General features: G+C 35.6%; 1 protein-coding gene across 2 annotated transcripts in view; it reads right to left on the minus strand.

Annotated features, from left to right (window-relative positions):
• Positions 1-24,103: 24,103 nt before the first annotated feature.
• SYT14 (synaptotagmin 14) overlaps positions 24,104-26,730 on the minus strand; it is a 244,445-nt gene continuing 241,818 nt past the window's right edge. For both annotated transcript variants that reach the window (XM_036865925.1, XM_036865932.1), the window contains one exon: positions 24,104-25,813. In XM_036865925.1, coding sequence (XP_036721820.1) covers positions 25,500-25,813 — 314 coding nt within the window. In that variant the 3' untranslated portion in view covers positions 24,104-25,499. The remainder of the gene's footprint in view (positions 25,814-26,730) is intronic.

Here is a 26,730-nt window from a genome sequence, read left to right on the forward strand (position 1 = left end):
AAAATTAACATAAGATGAATTCACTAAATAGTGGTTGCTTTTAGGTGCAACTGACTAAGAAGGGATACATGGGGACATTCTTAGTAGACGAAAATGGTTTATATCATGGTAGAGGTGTAGGGTTCCAAAGGTGTATCCATTGCCAAAATTGTACAGCTAACATTGATGTATTTCAATGTATGTGAAATTTACCTTAAAAATTAAAAAATTATAAATAAAAATTAAGTGAGAGTGGGAAGTGTGTCTGAACATATAGATGCATTAAGAACAGCAAAATGTTGATAACTATTAAATCTGGGTGAACAGTACATAAAAGTTCATTTTTTCTATTCTGTTGAATTTGTATATGTTTTAAATTTCCCATAATAAAACATTAAAAAAGAGGAAAAAAAGTTCTGATTTTTCTGAAAAATGGGACTTGACTATAAAACAATGAAGTTTTTTTTCTTGTATGGCCACTAGGGAGGCTCTGAAAATAATACCAAAAGAATATGTTCCTAAAATGTTTTGAATAGGCAGTATTATTTATTTAAAATTAATTTTTATTTTATATTGGAGTATAGTTGATTAATAATGTGTTAGTTTCAGGTGATTCAGTTATACATATACATGTATCTATTCTTTTCAAATTCTTTTCCCATTTAGGTTATTACAGAATATTGAGCACAGTTCCCTGTGCTGTACAGTTGGTTCTTGTTTGTTATCTAATTTAAATATAGCAGTGTGTGCATGTCAATCCTAAACTCCCAATCTATCCCTCCCCCCAACACTTACCCCCGGTAACCATAGGTTCTCTCTCTAAGTCTGTGAGTCTGTTTCTGTTTTGTAAATTAGTTCATTAGTATCATTTGTTTTTTAGATTCTGCATGTAAGTGATAGCATATATTTGTCTTTCTCTGTCTGACTTACTTCACTTAGCGTGATAATCTCTAGGTCCATCCATGTTGCTGCTAATGGCATTATTTCATTCTTTTTAATGGCTGAGTAATATTCCATTATATGTATGTACCACATCTTCTTTATCCATTTCTCTGTCGATGGACATTTAGGTTGCTTCCATGTCTTGGCTATTGTAAACAGTGCTGCCAGAACATTGGGGTGCATGTATCCTTTTGAACCATGATTTTCTCTGGATATATGTCCAGGAGTGGGATTGCTGGATTATATGGTAGCTCTATTTTTAGTTTTTTGAGGAATCTCCATACTGTTCTCCATAGTGGCTGTACCAATTTACATTCCCACCAACAGTGTAGGAGGGTTCCCTTTTCTCCACACCCTCTCTGGCATTTATCGTTTGTAGATTTTTTGATGATGGCCATTCAGACTGGTGTGAGGTGTGATATATCATTGTAGTTTTGATTTGCATTTCTCTTATAATTAGTGATGTTGAGCATCTTTTCGTGTGCCTTTTGGCCATCTGTATGTCTTCTTTGGAGAAATGTCTATTTAGGCCTTCTGCCCATTTTTGGATTGGGTTGTTTGTTTTTTTGATATTGAGTCACATAAGCTGTTTGTAAATTTTGGAGATAAATCCCTTGTCAGTCGCATCATTTGCAAATATCTTCTCCCATTCTGTGGGTTGTCTTTTGGTTTTGTTTATGGTTTCCTTTGCTGTGAGAAAGCTTTTGAGTTTGATTAAGTCCCATTTGTTTATTTTTGTTTTTATTTCCATTACTCTAGGAGACAGATCGAAAAAGATATTAGTATGATTTATGTCAAAGAGTGTTCTGCCTATGTTTTCCTCTAAGAGTTTTATAGTGTCCGGTCTTACATTTAGGTCTTTAGTCAATTTTGAGTTTATTTTTGTGTATGGTGTTAAAGAAAGGGCAGTATTATTTAAATGGATAAGTAGCATACTATGTTTTAAGACTACCAAAGCACAACGCTCAATGTAACATGTAAATATTTGTTTTAAAAATGTTTTATTACTTTATATGGTTCAACATTTTACTTTAACCAGCTTATAAAATTTTCATTATTTAGTTAGTATTTACTGTCCATCCACCTAAAATCAGTTATGTCCATCCACCATAAAACATCAGTTGTAGAAACTAGTTCCAAACAGAATAAAAAACACAGACAAAAGAAAACAAAAAACAAAGAAAAAGAACTAGTTCCTAATAATGATCTAACTGGCAGAGGGACAACAGCAACTTAAGTAAATACAACATTAATTATGGTGGCTCTTTACAATCTAGTGTGAACTTTCTAGTTGTCATTTAATTTATTTGAAATCTCTTCTAATTATTTTATAATAATCCTTTTTAGTGAACGGTAGGAGTGTTTGTTAGACACTATGCCATCTTCCCATTGGGTTTAGTGTTGCCTAAATGATTTTTAAATGTTCACCCATGTAACATATACTGCTTATACCATATACTATTGGCATATAACAAACCCCATTTATCCAGACTTCAAATAATTTGAAATTTGATGAACCACAAATTCATTTCTTCACCTCAGAGTTTTCTTTTTAAATTATTTTTTTTTAAATTTACTTTTATTTATTTATTTTTGGCTGCGTTGGGTCTTCACTGCTGCACGCAGGCTTTCTCTAGTTGTGGCGAGCGGGGGCTACTCTTTGTTGCAGTGTGCGGTCTTCTCATTGCAGTGGCTTCTCTTGTTGTGCAGCATGGGCTCTAGGCGCATGGGCTTCGGTAGTTGCAGCACACAGGCTCAGTAGTTGTGGCTCATGGGCTTAGTTGCTCTGTGGCATGTGGGATCTTCCTGGACCAGGGCTCGAACCTGTGTCCCCTGCATTGGCAGGCGGATTCTTAACCACTGTGCCACCAGGGAAGCCCACCTCAGAGTTTTCTTCTGGGCTTTGGATCTGCACATGCAACAATCTGTTGGAAATCTTCTCTGGGATATCCCCACAGGCATCTGAAGCAAACTTACCTTCAGAGAGGCTCACCCTGGTTAGTAGATAGCAACATCCTCTATCCAACTGTCCAAACCAGAAATGGAGTATCTTCGCATACTTCTCCTCTCTAATCCTCCACATCTAGTCACTCACCAAGGCCTGTTCTGTCTTTTTGAGTATTTTCTCTTTTTTCCCCCTGCTATTATCCTAGTTCAAGCCTCCAACATTTCTTACCTAGATTACTGCAATGACCTATTTATAGGAGGTTGTGCTTCTAGTTTTTCCCTTTGCTCAGATGCATCCTCCAAATTGCTGCAAGAATGGTCTTAAGAATATGAAAATCTCGTCGTGTTACTATCTAGCTTAACATTCTTCAGGGATTCTCCACTGCCTATTGATAAATGAAACTCTTAGCAAGGCAAACACAGACCTCTAAGATCCAGTCCTTGCTTGTCTCTCCAACATTATCTTTCATCCTATCATCCTCACATGTTATGCTCCAGCCATGATCAATGATGTATGGTACTCATAAAGAAGCACGCTGCCTATGTCTTCGTGCCTGTGTTCATTCTGCTACCTCTTCATCCCAATTCCCTAGAAAATATGTACTTCTCTTTTTAGATTGTACTCACGTGTTAGATCCTTGTTGAAATGCCCCCCTCCCCAGATCCCAAAGAAGAACCAACCATTATAGCATTTGTAAGCCTGGGTACCATTTATAGACTTACAGCATTGCACTTTAACAATTTTTTGCCTTGTTTGGTTTTCAGGCCCAAGTAAAAGTGGCTTTTTTTGATATTCTACTTTTATCAAATAATAAGAAAAAACTAATATCATAAAATCTATAGGATAGATTCAGATTATAAATGGTTAAAGTCCTTTGACAAGTATGAATATTTCTACAAAGAAAATTTTACACACATTCAATCTCTCTCTCTCTCTCTCACATACTCACACATGTAGTCTGAAATCCTATCACTTGTAAAGCTGGGATTCATAATAAATATTCTAGGGTTCTGTTTCTGATTCATTAAAAAATCTCCACTGAAGTTTAACATATTTTTGTTGCTTTCAAATTCTCTGGATATCTATATGCGTGTATGATATGCAATATATGGCAACTTCCAGTTAACAAAATGTGAAAGTAATTTGGGTGAACATCTGCATTGCATAGTTTAAGAACAAATATAGCAAAATACTGCCTAGTAGCTAAAAATAATCTCAAAATTTTTGTTTTGTTTAAACAAAACTTTTGCTTAAAAAGTCTGTAAATAATTAAAATTGAATCCTCATAGTCATTTTGTGATTCAAAAATAAAGAAAATAAGATGAGTGGTGTAAAATGTAGGGTCATAAAGTAAGCCCTTATCATGTTCTGACCCTTGATAGATAATTGAGTAGTGGTTTAGATTTCACAGATTAAGAGGATGTTAAGATAGTAGTTCGGGGCTTCCCTGGTGGCGCAGTGGTTGAGAGTCTGCCTGCCAATGCAGGGGACACGGGTTCGAGCCCTGGTATGGGAGGATCCCACGTGCCACGGAGCAACTCAGCCCGTGAGCCACAATTACTGAGCCTGCGCGTCTGGAGCCTGTGCTCCGCAACAAGAGAGGCCGCGATAGTGAGAGGCCCGCGCACCGCGATGAAGAGTGGCCCCCACTTGCCGCAACTAGATAAACCCCTCGCACAGAAACAAAGACCCAACACAGCCATAAATAAAAATAAAGAAAGAAAGAAATAAAAAGATAGTAGTTCAAAAAGATCTAGAGGATGGAAAAGCTGGAAAATAGAATTTATGGAAGGTATTAGTATTATTTAGAATAAAGATGGTTGATTTAATAATGTCTCTTAAGCATATGAAGTTACTATTCTAAAGCTCATGAGTTCCTTTTCATTAAGCGTGAAAAGATGGAAATAAAGAAATAAAAGTACCTAAACACTTAATAAGTTAAGTGCTGGATAATCCCAGTCAAGCCGCTTAAAACTCATAACTCTGTGCTAAGTGTATGGTCAGGCCACTCAAGATGGCTGTTCTCTTGTTCTCTGTACCTCCCCTGCCTGAGCAGTGCCTGTCTCACCTGTACCCTACTCACATGACTCACATGACTGACCTTCCTACATACTTGCCCCTGACCCAGCTAGTGACTGTTCTTATCAAAGGGGTGGTGAGGGGTGTGCCCCTCTACTGGTTTCCCTAGTAACTAACGAGCCCACCTGATGCCAGTGTCAATTCCCTTATAATCTTCCCCCCCCACTCATCTTCCCCCCACCCACTTCACCCCCTCCCCCCCACCCTCCTGGGAGGAAAGACTGCCACCATGTCCTCCTGCCTGTCCTCAGAAGTGTAAGCTCCCCCGTCCATTAAACCACTGATGTCTCTGTTGCTGACTCTGGGCTCTTTCTTTGGTCTCAAAGCTGGGCAAGCACAGGCCTTATAGGCCTGTGGGGTGCAGCCCAACAGTAAGTCATATCTCCAAATGAGAAAATAAGCTCAAGTGGTTAAAAACCTTTCCAAGGACTTCTGGTTTCAGCTTTAACATATAGAGCTTGGAAATTGTCACTTATATCCTTAAAATAAGAAAAAGCTGAACAAAGTAAAAATCAACTACTTTTCTTGATTTGGAAATTAAATAACATGCTTCTAAATAACACATACGACAAAGGAGACGTCTCAAGAGAAATTTTAAAAATATTTAAACTAAATGAAAATTAAAAATATAACATCAAAATTTGTGGGATACAGCAAAAGCAGTGCTTAAAGGAAAATTTACAGCTTTAAATGCATATATTAGAAAAGAAAAAAGTTCTAAAACCAATCATCTAAGTGGACCTTAGGAAACTAGAGAAAAAAGACCAATTTAAAATTAAAGCAGGCAGAATAAAAGAAACAATAGAAACTGAGCTGAAACATATGAAACTGAAAACAAGAAATCAACAGAGAAAATCAACAAAACCAGAAGATGGTCTCATAAAATGTTAATGAAGTTGATACACTTCTAGGCCAGGCTAGTACAGGAACAACAACAAAAAAGAAGACACAAATTACTAATACCAGAAATGAAAGAAGGGACATCCCTATAGATCCTATGTACATTAAATGGATAATAACGGAATATTATTAACAACTCTGTACCCAGAAATGTGATAATTTAGATGAAATGGGCAAATTCCTTGAAAGACACAAAGTACCAAAACACACAAAAAGATGTATGTTTCTGTCATGATCTGAATAGGGCTTAATCTATTAAAAAATCAAATCAATAACATAACCTTCGAAAAAGAAAGCACCAGGTGCAGATGGTTTCACAGATGAACTTTAACAAACATTGATGAACCTGACATTACCCCAGTACAAAAACCAGATAAGGACATTACAAAGAAGGAATCTACAGACCAATATTTGTTATAACATAGATGCAAAAATGCTCAACAAAATATTAGCAAATTGAATACAACAATATATAACAAGAATTGTACACCATGCCCAAGTGATATTTGTTCCAGATATGCAAGGCTGGATCAACATTAGAAAATTAACCAATGTAATCTACTACTTAAGCAGGCTAAAGACGAATCATGTGATCAGTATCAATTAATGCAGGCAAAGCATTTGACAAAATTCATACCTATTCATGATAAAAACTCTCAGCAAACTAGGGGCAAAGGAGAACTTCCTCAAACTGATAAAGAATATCTACAAAAACCCTATAGCCTAACATCCTTCATGGTGAGAGACCAGACAATGTCCCCCTAAGATTGGGAACAAGGCAATGGTGTCCTCTGTCACCACTCCTACTCAATATTTTACTGGAAGTCCCAGACAATATGTAAAGAAAAAGAAATAAGATATACACATTGGGAAGAAAGAAAGAAAACTGCCTTTGTTTGCAGATGACATGATTGTCTATGTAGAAAACCCCAAAGAATTAACAACAACAAAAACTCTTGAAACTACTGAGTATAGAAAGGTCACAGGACACAAGATTAATATACAAGTCAATTGCTTTCCAACATACGAATAATGAACAACTGGAATTTGAAATTAAAAAGACAATGCCGTTTATAATAGCACTAAAAAGAAAAGAAGTATTAGGGACTTCCCTGGCAGTTCAGAGGTTAAGAAGCCATGCTTCCAGTGCAGGGGGCAGGGGTTTGATCCCTGGTCGGGGAATTAAGATCCTGCATGTAGCATGGTGTGGCAAAAAAAAAAAAAAAAAAAATTAGGTATAAGCCTACCAAAGTATGTACAGGAGCTGTATATGGCAAGTTATAAAGTTCTGATGAAAGAAATCATCTAAAGATCTAAATAAATGAAGAAATATTTTGTCTTCCTGAATTAAAAGATTCAATATTATGAAGATGTCAATTTTTCCCAAGTTGATCTTAAGATTCAACCCAATTCCAATCAAAATTGCAATGAACTATTTTGTAGATATCGACAAACTAACATTAAAGTTTATAGTGAAAGGCAAAGTACCTAGAATAACCAACACAGTACTAAAGGAGAACAAAGATAAGAGTACTCACAGTACCCAATTATCAAGACTTATTACACGGCTGCACTAATCAAGACAGCATGGTATTGGTGAAAGAATGGACACACAGATCAATGGAAAAGAACAGAGAGCCCAGAAATAGGCCCATACAAATAGAGTCAACTCATCTTTGACAGAGGAGCAAAGGCAATTCAATGGAGAAAGGATAGACTTTTCCACAAATGGTGGTAGAATAATTGGACACTGAAATGCAAAAACAAACAAACAAAAAACACATATCATATACCTTTCAAATTTTTTTTACTCAAAATGCATCATAGACACAAATGTAAAATGCAAAACTATAAAACTTCTAGAAGAAAATAAAGGAGAAAATCAAGGTAACCATGGATTTGGCAAAAAGTTTTTAGATACAAAACTGAAAGCATAATCCATGAAGAAAAAAATAGATTAAGTGTAACTTTTTAAAAATTAAATACTTCTGCTCTGTGAAAGACAATGTTAAGAGAATGAAAAGACATGCCACAGACTGGGAGAAAATATTTGCAAAACTTATTATCTGATAAAGGATTTGTATGCAAAATATACAAAGAACCCTTAAAATTCAGCATTAAGAAAACAAACAAACCAATTTAAAAATGGGCAAAGATCTGAACAGGTACTTCATCAAAGAAAATGTACAGATGGAAACCATATACCCCATCTGTAGGGAATTGCAAATTAAAACAACAGTGAGATAACCACTCCATACCTATTAGAATGACTAAAATCCAAAAAACTACCAATTGCTTTCAATGGTGTGGAGCAACAGGAACTTTCATTCATTGCTGGTGGGAATGCAAAATGCTACAGCCGCTTTGGAAGACAGTTTGGCGGTTTCTTACAAAGCTAAACATAGTGTTAACATACAGTCCAGCAATTGTATGCTTAGATATTTACCCAGTTTTAGTTTGAAAATTTATGTCCACACAAAAACCTGCACATAAACGTTTGTAGCAGGCTTATTTAAAGTTGACAAAAACTGGAAGCAACCAAGATGTGTTTCAAAAGGTGAATGTATAAACAATAGTATATCCATACAATGAAATAATAGCCAATGATAAAAAAATATGAGCTATCAAGTCATGACAAGACATGGATGGTTTTTTAACACATATTGCTAAGTGAAAGAAGCCAGTTTGAAGAGGATATATACAATATTATTTCAATTATATGACACTCTAAAAAAAGGCCCCCCAAAAAATGATTGTAAAAAGATCAGTAATTGCTTGAGCTTGAAGGGGAGAAGGAGAGAGTTGAATAGTTAAACACAGAATTTGTGTTTATTTAGGGTGGTGAAACTATTCTCTATGGTACCATAATGGTGGATACATGACACTGCATTTATTAAAACCTATAGAAGTTTAAAATACAAAGAATGAACCTTAATGTATGAAAATATTTAAAAATCATTTAGGAGGTCAAGGAACCCCAGGATGGAATGCAGGATGTAATAAAATGATCCAACTGTTTATGAATGTATAAGACAACCTCACTGAAGGGAGTAGGGAAAGGTGCTCACCTAAGTAGCTTTGAAAATGGGAGGAATTGGTAAGAAAGAATAAAGGCAAAAGAAACTGTACTATTCCCTAGTTGATACAGTTGTTACTCATGGGGTATGGTTTAACGCTGTACGTGTATACTGGAATTGAACAGATCCAGCAAAGGGATGGCGAATGCTCACTGCTGGAGTGGGATTTTACAGACAAGCAAGGAGAGGAGGCTAGGATGACCCATGTGGTAATGGGTTAGAGTTGAAGACAGTATGAACTCATGTTCAGCTTAATATAGATACAGATTGTTAAATACACAGATCTGTAGATATATGTATACACAGGTTAGTATACACATTATATATTTCCTGTCAGCTGAGAGGGCCGGGAACCAATGATACCCCAGTAGCAACAAGCATACCTAGTTCTCAGATATTGGTTTCTGATACCTTTCCCTAATAACAGGAACAGAGACTTCTTGGAGAAATGGCTGATTCTAGGACTGGGGCCAGAAATGTACAAGATGAGCTGAGCTTGGAGCATCTCTACAGTGCCAGAAAGTAAGGAAGTACTAGAAAGAAAGAGAGGACAAGAGGATGAAAGAAAGAAAGAACGAAAGAAAGAAAGGAAAGAAGGAAGGAAGGAAGGGAAGGGAAGGGAAGCAAATAATGCACCTACAATGAAGGAGGTATGTCAAAAGGACACCGGAGCCAAATGAAAGAGTTCCCAATTGCCAAAGCTAGAACATTTTGAACAACAAAATAAATATAGTAGTATATACCCAAAATATAAGATATCTATGAGCCTATACTGATATTAAATGATTGAATAAATGGGAGAAGAGAACAAATCTCCTGTGCAGAATTCCAACTAATTTATGTAGATACTCTGCCTTCAAGAAGGTGGAGCACAGCTCCTAAGTGTTGGTGCATAGTGACTTCCTTCCAAAGAGTACAGTATACAAAGGGAAAAAAGAATAACTTTACATTGGAGAATTACATTGGAGAAATCTGACAAACACTACCTTGGCCAGGTGATCAAAAGTCAGCATCAACAGTGATAACGCATATGGATAGTATGCACCCTTGATGAGATGCACTGAAAATGGCACTTTACCTCTGTGGTCTTCCTCCTGAAAACCCATACCCTCAGTCTACTCGTGAGAAAAACATTCGACAAAGCCCCAACTGAGGGACATTCTACAAAATACCTCACCAGCACTACTTGAAACTGTCAAGGTCATCAAAAACAAGGGAAGTTGGAGAAACTGTTAGTCAAGAGGAGCCTAAGGAGACAGGATGACTAAATGTAGTGTGGTGTCCTGGATCAGGAAGGGACATTAAGCGGAAACTAAGGAAATCTGATTAAATGATGAACTCCAGTTAACTGTAATCTGTCAATATGGGTTCATTAATTGTAACAAGTGTGCCACACTGATGTAAGATGTTAGTAATAGGGGAAACAGGGTGCAGGGTATGTGGGAACTCTGTATTATCGTGTTATTCTTTTTCTGTAAATCTAAAAGTGTTTTTTTTTTTTGGTTGTCTCTTTCTTTTTTTAATGTAATTTAAATTTTATATTGGATGATAGTTGATTTACAGTGTTGTGTTAGTTTCAGGTATGCAGCTAAGTGATTCAATTATACATATAGCCATTCTTTTTCAGATTCTTTTCCCATATAGGTTATTACAGAATATTGAGTAGAGTTCCCTGTGCTATACAGTTGGTCCTTGTTGATTATCTATTTTGTATATAGTGGTGTGTATATGTTAACCCCAAATTCCTTATTTATCCTCCCCATAAAACTGTCTTAAAATAAAGTTTATTTAAAATATTAATAAGCTTAGTATTAGCTTAATATTGTTTTCCCATTAACAATTATAACTATGTCAGAAATGGAATTTTTATCAACTAATGAACCAGAGATCACAGATGCCATGGGGCTTCATAAATCAAATTTCATGGTTAGACAAGAAATTTTTTCATTTCAGGTACTAGGAAATATTTCTAAAATGTATTTGTATATTTTTCTTGCTTTGGTAAATTTCGCACATTAAATAGCACCTTTCTGGATAATTCTACTCAACTGAAATAATTACCAAAAAAAGAGACAAAAAACAAAAAAAGAAAACACCAAAGAATCCTCCCACCCATACTTCTCAAGCTTTCAAACCTCAGTCAGAGATTCATTAATATCAGTTATGCCCTAGACACTGTTCTAGGCACTGGGAATGCAGTTGTGAACCAAATGAATAAATAGCTTCTGTCACCAGAGGACTCACATTCTAGTGAGAGGTTGTGTTGGCTCTTGACTCCTGTGACTTAATCACTCTATGGCTTTGCATGAGACCCAAGACACATTTTAGTCTGTATCTTTTTCCTAAATTTCAGTCCTTCATTTCCAATTCATGGACATTCCCCACAAAATGTCATTTGAAAGTCAACATAGCTGAAACCAACCCTTATAAACCCAGCTTCTTTTCTAGACTCCTTTATTTGGTGGTCCCACTCCTCACTCACCTGTTCCTCAAATATCACTCTATTTAATTCCATCCTTTCTCAAGCACTACCCCCATCACCACTTTCAATTAGTCATCAAGTCCTAGAGACTTTTCCTTAAACAACAGTGTCTTACCAATTTTATTATTATTATTTTTTTGGCCACGCCCTGTGGTTTACAGGATCTTAGTTCCCCGACCGGGGATGGAACCCGGGCCCTAGGCAATGAAAGCACCGAGTCCTAACCACTGGACTGCCAGGGAATTCCCTCACCAATCTTATGTTTAAAAACATATTTATTTATTTATTTGGCTGCACCGGGTCCTAGTTGCGGCACTCGGGATCCTCGTTGCGGCATGCGGGATCCTTAGCTGCTGCATGGGCTCTTTAGTTGCGGCATGCCAGGTCTTAGTTGAGGCATGTGGACTCTTAGTTGCGACATGTGAACTCTTAGTTGCGGGCACGCACGTGGGATCTAGTTCCCTGACCAGGGATCGAACCTGGGCCCCCTGCATTGGGAGCTCTGAGTCTTAACCACTGGACCACCAGGGAAGTCCCACCAACTTCATTTAAAAAAAAAATTTTTTTTTCAACCTCATTTTTAAAAAACATTCTCCACCCACCTAAGCTAAGCTGCTGGTATCACCTCATGTCTAGTTATTTAACGTTTATAAAACACCTGGATTCTAAGAATAGCTTCCTAACTGATCCCCTATTAGACGACACTTCTTAAAACTCACTCACTCATCTACTCTAAACCTTATCTCAAGTCCAAGTCTCTGAACTGGATTCAAGGTGGTTTTGTTTGTTTGTTTGTTTTTAACAATCTGGCTCTCATCTCGTCCCTCATAATGTTTTCTGGTGTCCTTGCCTTAACTCTGCTGAGTTATCTGTTCCAGCTCGATTTCCTCCTCTCCCTCACACTGTAGTCCTCCAATGCTCTTACTGCCTCCGTTCTGTCTCTAGGTTTGATGCCTAGGTTTTAGGCTTTCCACCCATCACCTCATCTCATCTCTTGGGTCATAGTTTAAACCCGCTTCTCTGGTCAAGTTGGAGAGACAAGTAATTTGAATCGCTTCAGTAGCCTTAAAACCTGTTCCTCAAAATAATCTCTTCAGGTAGTGCTGGCAGGCAGTATTCCTGAGACCTACCTCATTCCTTGGTTTTGGCTCCTGAACAATCAGGTGTCAGACATCGTCCTTCCTCACATCGTATGGAAGTTTTGTCTTTTTGGCAATGGTGATATCCAGACTTCTCTCAGTTGCTAGCTTGGAATCCATGAGCTTACCTATTAGTGTAATGTAGGTGCTGCAGGAACAAAATAGGCCTGAAATGTAATTGATATCACAGCTCACAAACACAGATGTTTATTTCTTGCTCATGTAACATGGGAAGATGGCTGGTAGGAAGACGATCTCCAAGCAGTGGTTCAAGAACCTAGGCTCCTTTCGTCCTGCGCTCCACCATCCCCTTGGGCACTCGTAATCAGCTAATGGATGGGGAAAGAGATGGTGAAGGAGGCATTTGGCCTAGAAATGACATGTATACTTCCCCTCAAATTCCAGGTGGCTAGAACTCAGTCACAGAGCCACAAACACAGAGCCACAAACACAGAGCCACAAACATTTGCAAGAGAGGCTGAAAACATAGTCTAGTGTGTGTTGAGGAAGAGGAGAACAAAGATTTTGTTAAATAGCTTACATTCTCCCTAAGGGAGACAACCTCAAGTTCCACCCAGTTACTGCAGCCCTTTCAAAGCCCCATATCTCTGGTGATGCGCTCTCCTTCCCATCAAATCCAGTGATCTGGGAATTTAAAGGCAAGTTACCCGCCCCCAACTTCCACCAAATATACAATGTGGAGCTGGAAGTGGATAACTGCAATTAAAATTCTCATTTGAAAAGGGGAACAATGAGAAACATACAGCAGTCACTGACTCATAGCAGTGAAAACACCTACTTCCCTCCTAGTAGAGGAGTTTTGATTTGCTCTGGGCTTCTTCTCTAAGAGAAACTCCCTCATCCATAATTCTCAGTGGTTCCCTGCTTTGACTTCTGGGAAGGTTTTCCTTTTCCCTCTTATGCTATGGTTTCATTGGAAGTAGGCATTGAGAATGATTTCCTTCTTGGGGGTTATACAACTTTCATAGCTTGCTTCATGAGCATGCAAGTTTACCTTTTCTTTGAAATGAGGCATCGCTTTGAAAATTCTGATCTTTGCCACATGGTTGAGTCCTTTAGTTTTCTTGTGCAGATTTAATGGGTCTTTTTAACTCAAGACCCGTTTCAGTCTAATCTTAACATTTGGGGTTCACAAGCAGCAGACTTTTCAAACCCCTAAGGGACTTTATCTCTGGGCCCTCTCCATTCCCTTCAGTCTCTGCTGGAAGACCATTTATTTATAGCCTGAGTTGACTGCTTTCTTGTATTATCTTTTAACAAAAAAAATCTCAAATACACTGTTGCTCTGGCTTTTCTGTCCAATCCCCCTAAACTACAGGTTCAGTAGTCACACAGACCCCCTTCCAAGTAAAACTCACATTGCCACTGCATAATATGAATTACAGTTTTTCAGCCTGCTGTATCTATTTCCTCTCTGCTGGCTGCTTGGCTGCTAAACCAATGTACCATATTGAAGGTTTTCATCCTCACAGAACACCCACTGTAAGGTCCCAATATTTGTTTTAGTTTCAATTGTTTGCAGTACAAATGAGTCTAAAATGTGTATAGCTCAAATACAATAGAAGTTTTTCTTCTCATTTATGTTAACGTTCCAAGGCAAATATATTTGGTTGTCTCTTTTCTGTGATGTGACTCAGTGACCCAGGATCTTTCCAACTCATGGTTCTGCCATTCCCTCGGCTTTCATTTTCCTCTGTTTCCAGCCAGTGGAAAGGGAAAGAAGGCATGGAGAGCACAAAATTGTTTCTTAAAAAGCCTCCTCGAAATTGGTGCCCATCACCCTCTGCTCATATTCCATTGGTTGAGCTCAGTCACACGGCCATACCTAATTTCAAGGGAGGCCAAGAAAAAGTAAGCTAGCCATATGACCAAGAAGAAGAGAAAACATGAATTTCGGTAGAGTGGGCATATTAAAAGTATTAAAAGTACTGTTTGGAAAGTTTTCCCTTATATTTCCTTAGGTCAACTGAGAATATGCTCTCATTTTTTTCCTTTTACTAATTGAGTTTGTGAGATCCTTCTAAAATTTGTTCCCATTTATTTGGCATTTACTTATGTAGAAGCCTTTACTATTATTATTTTTTTCTAATATATGCATTAATTTTTTTTTATTGGAGTAAAATTGCTTTACAATGTTGTGCTAGTTTCTGCTGTACAATGAAGTGAATCAGCTGTATGTCTACATATATCCCCTCCCTTTGGGCCCCTCTCCTCCCCTCCTCCCCCCACATCTAGGTCGTCACAGAGCACCAAGCTGAGCTCCCTGTGCTATACAGCAGGTTCCCACTAGCTATCTATTTTACACATGGTGTAAAACCTAATGTCAAACCTAATCTCCCTGTTCGTCCCACCCTCCCCTTCCCACCGTGTCCACGTCCGTTCTCCACCTCTACGTCTCTATTCCTGCCCTACAAATAGGTATATTTCATTATAAAGTACTATTCAAACAAAATACTTCACATATTTTACTGAGACCTTTTAGTTTTGAATTGGAAATGACTTTATTTTCAAATGGGAAACATCATGGAATATTTTGGTAATCTATGGAAAGAAAAAAATTGACTTAAATATTACTTTGTATATTGAAGATCAAAGGAGTTATAGTCAATTTACAATAAAACTTAATCTTAAGTATGTAACATGGTATGATGAATAACTAAATCTCTCTGTAACAATAAAAAATGATCATTTATTGATTTGCTTGTTGTAATGCAGATGTGCCTATTTTCTCCTGGAATTTCATTTTATATCAATTGTAATTCTATGAAAGACAAGCCATGACCCAGATGAATATGACTTTTTTTGCAGTAAACTCATAAGGAAGTCTATTATTCTTCCTTCTTCAACCTTAAATGTTTTAATAATGGAAGCCCAACATGGGGGAAGGGGGGAATGCAGCAGCATGTACTGGGAAGGGATACAAATTCTGTAAACTTAGTTGGAGATTAAATTATGAGTCCATTTATTTTAAGCAGAAGTGTTTCATGTTTTCCTTGTGTTTAAGTAACGATGACTCATAAAAAGAAAAAACCTAAACCAGACCAACTGGGCACTGGTGTTCTACTCTTTAAAAAATTAACTTAAAAGGCTTCTGGTTAATTTATGGAACCAAGAATTCAAAGACAATCAGAGGTTAATGTAGCAACTTTAATTTGTTAATTTTAGAGCACTAAAAGTTTAAATTCTTTTGAATATGGAAAATAGTACTTGTTAAGTCTGTTCTTATAAATCTTTGTTGCTGGAAATAAAATGGACAAGGGAATGAAATATGAAAAACATCTAAATTCAAGGTCTTTGGGAAACAGACAATAACTACCTAATTAAGAAAGAATTAAAAATCAACAAACTACTCTTGCCAGATAGAAAATGATTTTGTTAAACAGAATGACAATACTCATATGAATTATGACAAGTTCACATTAAATGAAAGAGCCGGCTAGATAACAGTGTATATGTATGCATACTGCAGCTAAAGATACTATGATCACTTTAAAGCTAGTTTTATTCCTGATTTGAAAACTTTAAAGGAGATTATTTTAAAATGTTTAAATTTGTTTGTAGTCTATTTTCTTTGCATGTCAGATTTGACTTAGAATTAAAGAAAATAATATGACCCAAACATTTTGATAGCAATATTTTATAGCACATTTAAATAAGATTCCTTTCAAACTCAAGATCTGAATAACATCTACATATATCCACTGGATATCTGCTTATGGAACTGACATTATTTTATTTTGTGTAACAGTCACAGTAACACTTATTTGTCGATAAGAATTCAGGCTGATTTTTGTGTATCATCATCAGAGAAGTCAGATGCTTACCCATTCCAAACGAGCACTAAAATGTAAAGAGATTTCTTACAGAAAGGTGAAGAAAAGTAACTTGTAACCCACACAAAAATTTATTCTCTGGAAAATTAAACTGCCATTAAAATCTCCTTGGATTAATAATTTTAACAGTTTTTACATTGTTTACACAGAGGTCAGCAATTTCTTTAAGTAATACAATTATACAAAAGGAAAAAGGCACCGAGACAATCGGTGTATAGATAGTAGAAAAGTTGATATGAGAAAAAAAATGCAACATACAGCACATATTCAATTACACGAAAATGGTTAGATATATGCTCATTCTATAAAATGGGTTGTTTCACACACACATCTGTTTATATTTTAATCAAAAATGCAAATTAATATGTGACAATAATACAACACTGTTGATAACCACACAGACGCTATATTAGTAAGATCCATTAATGGTACAGAATCACTAGAAAATATTTGGAGACAATTTAAGACCAAAGGAAATGTTAATCAGCAGTGCATTTCTTCAGGTTGTTTAATAGAGTATTTTGCTCATAGAGCATTTAAACTTCATCACGCTGTTATATACATTATTAGAAAAATAAGTAAGAAAGCTCTGTAGAAACTATACTATTAAGCTTCTTGCCTCAAAAAGAAAGAAAGAAAGAGAGAAAGAAAGAAAGAGGAAGGAAGAAGGAAAGAAGAAAATAAGGGAATACTGAATAAAAGATTCCACTAATTGAGTTTTCCATAAAAATTACATTATTTTGACAAATAAAACACAATGTAAGAGTACTGAGCAGTGATGACCATCATGAGTTTTAGAAAAAGAATAGATGCCAACATTTATCAAGACCCTGAAAGCCCATATAATAACTGTTTTTCATCAAGACTAATGGAACTGAAAAGTAATATTGATACATTTTCTTATTTCAAAATTCTAGTAAAAATCCAGCCAAAGTTTGGCTATCCCCTCTATGACAGCTTTAAAGATTCCTCAAAATTGTTGCCACTATATTATTTTCACCACAAAAAGAAAACTCATCTCAATAAAATTATGTAGAAACATTATAAATTAATTTTGTAATACAAGCTACTACTGGAAATTTTCTCTTAGTAAATTTAAAGTAATATTTATAATTGCAAAATACTGTTGGAAATGTCACCATTATTTCCTAGCTGTGTTTCAAATGACTGTTTAAATATACTTAAATACTAAGAGAGCCAATTTATATGTAAAAGCTACCCTGGTCTCCCCTCACAAAACAAATGTGACATAATTATAGAATGCTGTAAATATTCTCAATATTTATGCAAACTGACTGCCCCAACAAAAACAAGCACCCTCCCTGCCCAAAGCCTCCCAATGACACTATCTACTTCAGTTTTCCTTTTTTATTATGAAAGTGCCCAGTTAAGTCAACATTAACAATTTTAAAACCAGGAATTTAGAAAAGGCTTTCTCACAAAATTTAAAATAAAAAGAATGTTCAAGCTAGAGGAGGAAGAGAGAAGACCAAAAGGAGAGAATTTACGATATAATGACCTAAAATCTCATTTCCAAGAAGTTGGCTTCCACTCCATTAGGACTGAAATCATATTGAGGTATTAACGGGGTCTTCTTACACCAGAGTGCTAAGATATTGATCCTTTACACTTTAGGGGTCTTTTCTTCTACTGGTGCTTATGTATTACTTTCATCAACATTAATGGGGGTTATGAACAGGAATCACTGGTAAGGACCAACCCTGAGGGTATAAAAGGTTTGGTTGTTACCGAAAATAATACCATCTGGAGGAGGTGAGCACACTCAGAAATTGACAAATGAAGTGCTGGCAAGAGGCTCACAGCCTTCAACCAGATGTAAAAGCCAAGAGAGACAATAAATCTCAGAGATAAGGGAAAAATCCCGATTTTCTCATGGAATACAATAGTCATATTTAACATTAACTGCTTAGATTTATGGAAATAAGCATTCTAGCAATGCCTGAATATATAAACAAATTTCAGATAATTATTTTTTCAGTGTATAATAGAGTATTATATTTCATCTGTTGGGTATTCATTTTAATCACAAAAAGTGTCAGGTGAGAGATCACATGTTAAAGGAAGAAACAGAAAGGTATTGTTAGGTTTTTTCTTTTAAAAATAGTCTTGAATATTTAAAAGACAAACTCAAATATCAAACAGTCATCAGAATAATAAAAAAAGAGTGAAAAAGGGCCCTGAAATAATAGGACAATTTGAGATGCAGACTGTCAAAATGACATTGAAATAACGTCAAACATCTTGCAAAACTATTGCCACATCAGTGACTTTGTTCTCATAATTAATTATTTAGAAATTTTTATGTACTAAGGGGTTGAAATTCTACAATAAAATTATGCCAAATTTTTGTTAGATTAATAATCAAATTTCCTTCTCTGCTCCCAACCCATACAGCATGATATTAGGGAACTTCACACTATTCAAGATTAGGTGCACAGCAACAATAGCAACCATCACAAGAGATACAACAAACTTAATGACTAAAGAGGGTCATGCTTTGCTCTCTCTCTAGTCTCTGAGAAAACCTATCCAGTCCTCTCTACTGTCCAGCACATGTGATTAAAGTGAAAAAAGTCAGGGCATCACTTTTTGTTAGGAATTATGCAGCTGTGATGAACTCAGGAATCCAGTGTGAATGTACATGAATAGGACTGGGGAAAAAAGTCTGGGAGGAAGAAAGAAGGAACATTTTAAGCAAGATACATGCTTGTCTATTAGGGAGAGAATAAAGCAAGATTCTTACATTCCTTTTTGACAATGGACTAATAATTCAAGTTTATCAAACTCTTTCATGTTAAGATTATGTTAACCAGATTTCAAGCTATAACCGGACCAAACACAATGATACAGCGGCAGTCACAAAACAGCCTAATTCCATACCATATTATTTCAAAATTCAAATAACCTCATTTTTCAGTGGGTTAATCACAGATAGTTGTTGGGAAAAATACTTTCAAAATGTAAAATACATTCATGCAAAATATTACACCAGAGAAGGAGGTATGCCTATATTATAAATGAGGGAAAATAGAAACTCAGATGAACCTATATACGGAATTTATTTTTAGAGAAAAAGGAGGACTTGAGGCTGCTGTATTAACTTGTTATTTGAAATAAAAGACCCTAAGAAAGAGCCAAGCAATCAAGGAAATAGAGATCAGAGCAGAAGTGATAGAAACATTGCTGTTTCTAGTGAAGAATCCAGGAATGAGTTCAGGAATGAGGTTCATCTGATGAGTGTAATGACAGTGAAGCCATTCAGGATGATGATAAAAGACAAGAAAGCTTACTATACACAAGAATGAAAAATGCCACCACCTATGGCTGCCACTATACATTTACTTAAAGGTCAGCCTTATTTCACTTAGAATATTGACAGATGTACTAGGTAAACACCTTCCTCAGGCTCTCTCTTTGCCTTGTGTCTATCATTGTAAGGACAGTTTGGAAGGAAATATTTGAAAATAATTCAAAGTAATTTTCAGGAATCATAAAACTAACATAATAGAATTTATTTATTATACCATGAAACACTTTGAAAAAGTTATCTTGAATGTGAATGCACAGGAACTCATAATTAAATATCACTTTTAATTTCTCATTAAATATCTTTCTCTTTAAGGCAGCACACATACACACACACAAATCAACAGTACTAATCCTAGTCTTAATCTTGCTCTTCTTTATCACTATCACACTTCAAGAACTAATCTATGGTTAGACAGCCGCCAATAATTCTATATAATGAGCTCAATATTCTATACCAGTGCATCACAGACAGAATTTCCTGGGGAGCTTAATAAAATGTAGATTCTTGGGCTCCACTCCAGACCAAATGAAATAGAATCTCTGGAGGTGGGGTTTTGGAATACAAATTAAGCTCTCAAAATAATTCTTAAACACACTATAGTTTGGGAACCACTGTTTTAAATTTTGTCCTTGGAGAGAATAAGTTCCTTGATGGGAGTCTAATCTGTATTTATTCTCTAAGACCCAACCCAGGGGTTATTTTCTCCAGGAAGATTTTTCTGAACTCCACGTTGTACTCCTGTGCTAAAGTTATATCATTCTGTGGCTATCCCCACCTTAGCATGCAAGCTCCATTAGGGCAAAGACTTTGTCTACCCAATTTGTTATCTCTGCATTTGTAGCACTTAGAAAAATACATGGTACATAGTAGGTACTAATGAAGACATAAATAAATCCATGCATAAGATAAGATTCATAAATATTGAGACACATAACAGTATTATTGATTTCCTCCATAGGGGATTTAGTTAATTCAATATTTATAGTGTGCCTACTATGAACAAGGGGCAAATAAAGATAACAAGACAGAGCATTAAGTACTACCAAGGGGAGAGACATATGTAATAAAATTAGCTGTAATCCAGTTAAACCTTAAGAAAGGGTAGAGAAGCAACTTAAATTGCAATCAGAGTGCAGAGGAAGACAAAAGTCTTTCCTTTCACCACTGGTATTGGCAGGATACGTGCTCATGGACACAGGCTATCCACTTGGTAGGGTAGAAAGGGGATCATGTACAATGAAAATATTTTGGATTCCCAACAGTGGACAAGGAACAGAACAAATTGATTAATACACTTTCAGAATATAAGTAAGTATAGGGTAAACTGGCAGAGTAAATTAATCCCCAAGTCTTTGAAAATGTAAGTCATCTACAAAGTATGACACAAAAGTACCATTTGTGTCCCAAGAAGAAAAAAAAACCCTCTAATCTTCTTTTCTTCTTTGCCTTGTATTTCTCTTTCCCAAGCTCTGTTTTTTCCTTCTCTTTTTCTAGTTCTGCCATCCAATTAAAGTGGGTGGGATTACTGATGAATATAATGTTGTCCTGTTTTTTCTTGCAACTAGTAAAGAGGGATGCAATTGCAATATGTATAATATAGGTTTTAGAGTAATTTATATGTGGGCTCTAATCCCAGTTCTATTATTTACTTACTGGATGACCTTAGGCAAGTCTGTTGAACCTCTATCCTGCAGTTTCTTCATCTATAAAATGTTGATAATATTACTTACCTCATACCACTGTTGTGAGAATCAAAATAATAAATTATTGTGCTAGATCTTACTAAATTATAGCAGTTACCATCATCATTATTAGACATTTTGGTGGATACAGATGATGTTTTAAAGTGAATTTAAGAAAAATGCTCCATAGTATGTTTAACCTTGTGCTCAGTATTGAGTTTGGTTGGTGATGATGATACTGATGGCCACCTCCAGTGTAGGTTATGGGTGACTGGGGACAGTAAAAAGGAAAAAAAAGTGAAAACTTCTGAATAATAGCTATCAATGAGAAAAATCTCTATGAGTAGACTATCTAGTCTATGTAGGCAAATGGCAATTTCATGAAAGTGAATTTGTGTTATCGCTATTAACAGCTGGATAGAGACCTTGAAAAATTTGTTGGTGGCTACTGTTCTAGTTTCATCTAAAATTTACACTTTCAAATAGCCTATCTCTCAGTTCACTTGAAAAACTATGATATCATTTGATCTCTATCTTCATCTTAAAGAACACCCTCAGTTCTATGAACTCTTGCCCCACTGGTGCTACCTTTCTTTTGCAAGCATTGATTATGCTTCTGATTCACTAGATAAGTGAAAATGATGATGGTATCAAGAAAATGATTTAACATATAGCCCTGGGCTTCTGAACTAGACTAGATGGAAGTGCCCTACCAGGCCCTACACTTAAACATGTATGTATTAATAAGGGTAGTTTAGATATTTTCTCACTGGTTTTTCTTTTTTAAAAATTGTGATTCAGTTTATTATTTTTGTCACTAAATACAACATTATTGAGAATTCACTGAATGCACAGTAAGAAAATACGCAAAGAGATTTCACACAAAATGCGAATAGTACAGAAGACATAAGATTACGGAAGAAAACTTCTTAAAGGTAAGAGAATATACTAAACAAATTCTTTTCTGATTTAAAACACACTTTGCTTCCTGGGCAGTAACAAACAACTACATGTTGCAGCTCACTTGGGAGACAAATAAAGCTTGTAATTCCATGCTCAGGAGCTCCCATGAATGCCAGTCAGTCGCTGTATTTGGACTATCTCATTTTATTATAAAACTTAGGAGATTTTAAGAGAACAATAAGAAAGTGGGTTGTCTTTCTCAAGTTTCTCAGACAACACCTGCTGCCCACCAGTGGGCCCCTATTTGCTTTAATTGCTAAGATACAAGATTTTGCCTTTAAGCTTTCATGCAAATCCAAGCACACAAAAGAGCAGTAGTACCGTCTCGTACATTAGATTCAGTAGAGTGAGTGGGTCTCTTGAGCCCTATTTAATCTTTTTCTAAAATAATAGACAAATTTGGGGGAGTAATTACTCTAAGCTGTGTCAATCCAAAGGATAAAAAGATATATATTTTGCTGTGTGTGGAGGAGAATGGCAGCAAATAGCACCCAAAACCAAATATAATTTCTAGTAAACATACGGAGAAGAAAAATAATCCATAAACTTGATAAATGCTTTTCTATTTAGTTATCTGAGAAAGCCAGGGCACCTTCACCTATACAAATACATATGTACAAATACGTATAAATACATATATATATGTATATACACACACACACACATATACATATTGTATATATATGTTGTGTGTATAGGCATGTGTGTGTGTGTATACAGATACACATACATACACTTCATAATCTTTGAGGACTTGGCAGCTGGGGTGGAGGTAGGGTCTTTCTTGAAATATTTAAAAATGGTTGATTAAATTTTAGGCCATACCGGATTTGATATACTCAGACCAGATAAACCCCTAAGGATATATCCAAGCACACACACAAAATTCTGGGCATAGTCTGAAGAAAGACAGATTTAACAAATAACATTTAGTTAGTGTTCTTTTCCTTGCTGTAGGAGAAAGCACCAAGCTGGTCTCATGTATTTGATTAGGCTTTGTTACAGCTACAGATAAGACTGATAACTCTTTATTATTAGGACGATCCCAGTTGCTAGCAATGCAGTTAGCTGTTTCAAAGCCAGAAAAGATACTTGCAGCATCAAATGCCTAAATCCAATTTCTCAGTAAAATCTACAGCCCCCCTTCCAATCTCTTTCCATAACTGTTGCCAAAAATACTTTCATGAGATATTTTATCATTTGATTCATGTTTTAACTTTATAAACTAACTCATTTATAAAACCCTGGAAAATGCTCATTAATGTAATAATAAAAGAATAGATTTTTCCCTTTAATGCAACTCTCTAACACACATTCTTAAACCCCATGTCACCTGATATAGCATTTGTATTTTATCATATAACTCATGTGTATGAATGCATAGAGCTGCCATTTTTTAAACTAAAAAATATTAGTAGTTCACTGTCTTTTTGGATTTCTTTTAAGGCCTTTCAGTACAGCCAGGCTGAAGTAATAATATCTATGCATGGTTTTGTTATTATGGTAATAACAAGTTCTAGCTTATAATAATACATAGTACTTAGTTGGGACTAGGAACAATGATATACTGCTTTTTAGTAATTGGTAAATAGTATGTTTCTAATTTAACTAGAAATTAGAAAGAGAAAAAAAATTTTTCATATATACAAAACATATTCTATTTAATAAAGTATATGCATAAAATTATATATTGGATAAGAAGCAAAATTAAAAAGAAAACAGCTTATAATATTCCTGGTAATCAGAGTTCCTAAATATAGAAACAACAAATGCCTTGCCATTTAAAAAAAATTAGCACACTATACAACTTTTACATACTTCAGAGGAAATAAAGATCTTGTGACACTGTTCTGAGGAATCTAATCTTCACATTTATAAAAATTGAAGGCCTAATTTTGCAAATACAACTTTCAAGCTGTATGAGCAAATTTAACTTACATGGAAGGCACAGGATGACATCACGTTGAAGAACGTACCTGTAAATTTCATAAAATCTAGTCACAAGTCACTAGAAACTTCTTAAGGAATCTCAGAACTGTTTTTAACATGATGTTCTGATTCAAACTTAGAACTGGAGAGTCTTTAGATCACAAATACAAATTGAAGTAAGAGTGAAGAGAACTGTTTCTTATTTGAATGCTACCTGCTTTATGCAGTGTTGGTTACTAAATACTCAGAGCAGATGATTAAAATTTTCTTTAACTTGAATTGTTTTCAATTTTCAACAGCTTATTCACTATATTTTTTTAGTTTGTAAAAAATGTATTTTCACATTACTATAATTTTAAAGAGTCAACCATTGAAAGAGATTTTAAAGTGAAGTCCTGCTCTATTAGCTTCCTACATTGGAATACAAGAATACAGGAAGTGCTTTCAACAGAAAGTTACATGGTCTACAGTACAACCTGTCTAGAAGACTTGCAAGGGACCAGTACAGTAACTTGGTCTCTTTGGATCAGGCAAAATCAGAGGCAATTGAAGAAGTGAGCTTTTCTTAAAATAACACATAAAAAACATTCCCTTATGAAAACGAATACTTGCTTCTTGCACTTAGATTTAGTGCTATTGAGAAGAACTGAGGCACAACAAAACTAAGTGCACAAAGGGAAAATATCTGAAATAAAATGATTTTCAATGTGATTGAAACCTTTCACCATTAGATCTGACAACGCTGGAGAATGACTTTCTCATATTAAAGAACATTACAAACACCAGGGATGAGCCAGTCAAATATGTCTTGTGTATAATATGTAGGGTGACCTAAAAGGGTGCTGCAGCTAAAAATTCTGATTTTCAAAATCATTTATAATTTTGATTTTTCATAAAATTATTGGCTCTTTTGCTAAAGTAAAATTAACTTCAAACCAAAAGGATGCTCTTAAAGCTCTGGAGGATTGTCAGTTTAAGAAAGATGAAAGTTTCTCATTTTCTCAAACAAGCTCTACTAGAGACACTTCTTTTCTTCATTTATGTCAGTATTAGATGTTCTCTCCACAGAATTTAAAGCATTTGGGTAGAATGTTAAAGATGATTCTTCAAAGAATAGGTGACTAGGTAAGAAGAGTAATGTTGTACTCAGAAATGATGCTGCCTTGAACTGCAATTGCTCATTAATCCTAGTCATCACGACTCTAGCAATGCGTGCCATCTACACACTTGCTGTCCTTTCGACTCTTTCATTTCAGTCCAGTGATTGAGTTCCTCTTCTCCAGAGCTGTTCAGACCTAAAGAAATCCAGCCTATCATCTCTTTTCTTTTCATGCTGCGTTTGTTATACACAGACAGTATGAGTGTCACATCAGAGAGTTGAAATAGGGCCACTTGAAAAACAAAAGTTTCCTTGTATACTGGATTTGGCTGCCCTCTGCGGATGGATGTCTTGCATTTGGACATCTCGTGACCCATGGAATTCAGTAGAGTTAATTTAACATATGTATCTACAGAAAAAAACAACATACCACAAATATCATTTGAAACAAACTCAAAACGTCTTTCTTGTAACACTTGCTGAGAAGATTAAGTGTTTATACTTTATAAGGATATGGTGTATACCATGTTTAGTAGAAATCCAATAATTCCATTTTGATTAAATGATAATAAAATGTGACAAGTACAGAGAATGCTAAGTAGGCATAAAATCTTTTGGGGGTAATAATATCTTAACCTCACTACTTCTACATTATAGTTAGAATTTAAAGGTATACCTCATAATCCTTCCTCCACTCTCCCACCCCCATCCTTGACCTCCCACTACCCGCCCTTCCCATCCCCACCCCCGTTTAGCTTCACTAAGCAGGACATCATAGCATTAATAAACACTTAGCAAGCTCAATTAGCCACAACACTGTAAAGCATTCCACTGTGCTTTCAGAGTGTAAGAATAAACAAACGAATAGAAATGAAGGCAAATGGTAAGGAGGAAAAGAGAAAGACAAGAATGCAAAGATGACATCAAAACAGCTTAGGATGAAATGTCAAAAAAATCTCTGCATGGATGTGGTTTTTAAATATATTTTTAAAACATTTAAGGGCCAAAATGAAGCCAAATGCACTAAGGGCTCAAAGTTTAGCAAATCAAGTAAAACTTTCTCCTGGTTTCATGCAAGAATACATTTAATGTGCTTTTTGGATAGTTAAATGCTACAGGATTCCTTTTTGGCACAATTTAATGTGAAATTTTAGGTATGGTATCTTAACTATTTTCATGAATTATAAAAAAAAAAATTGATGTGATGTTTAGTGTACCAAGTGAAACATAACAGTTCATTACCTGGTTACTTGGGAGATAAACCCTCTTTTCAAATAACTGTGTTTTCAAGTTCTTTAAACTCATGCAAATTATCTTCAGCATGTA

Source organism: Balaenoptera musculus, chromosome 1 (assembly GCF_009873245.2).
Source record: "Balaenoptera musculus isolate JJ_BM4_2016_0621 chromosome 1, mBalMus1.pri.v3, whole genome shotgun sequence".
In the NCBI taxonomy this organism is placed as follows: Eukaryota; Metazoa; Chordata; class Mammalia; order Artiodactyla; family Balaenopteridae; genus Balaenoptera; species Balaenoptera musculus.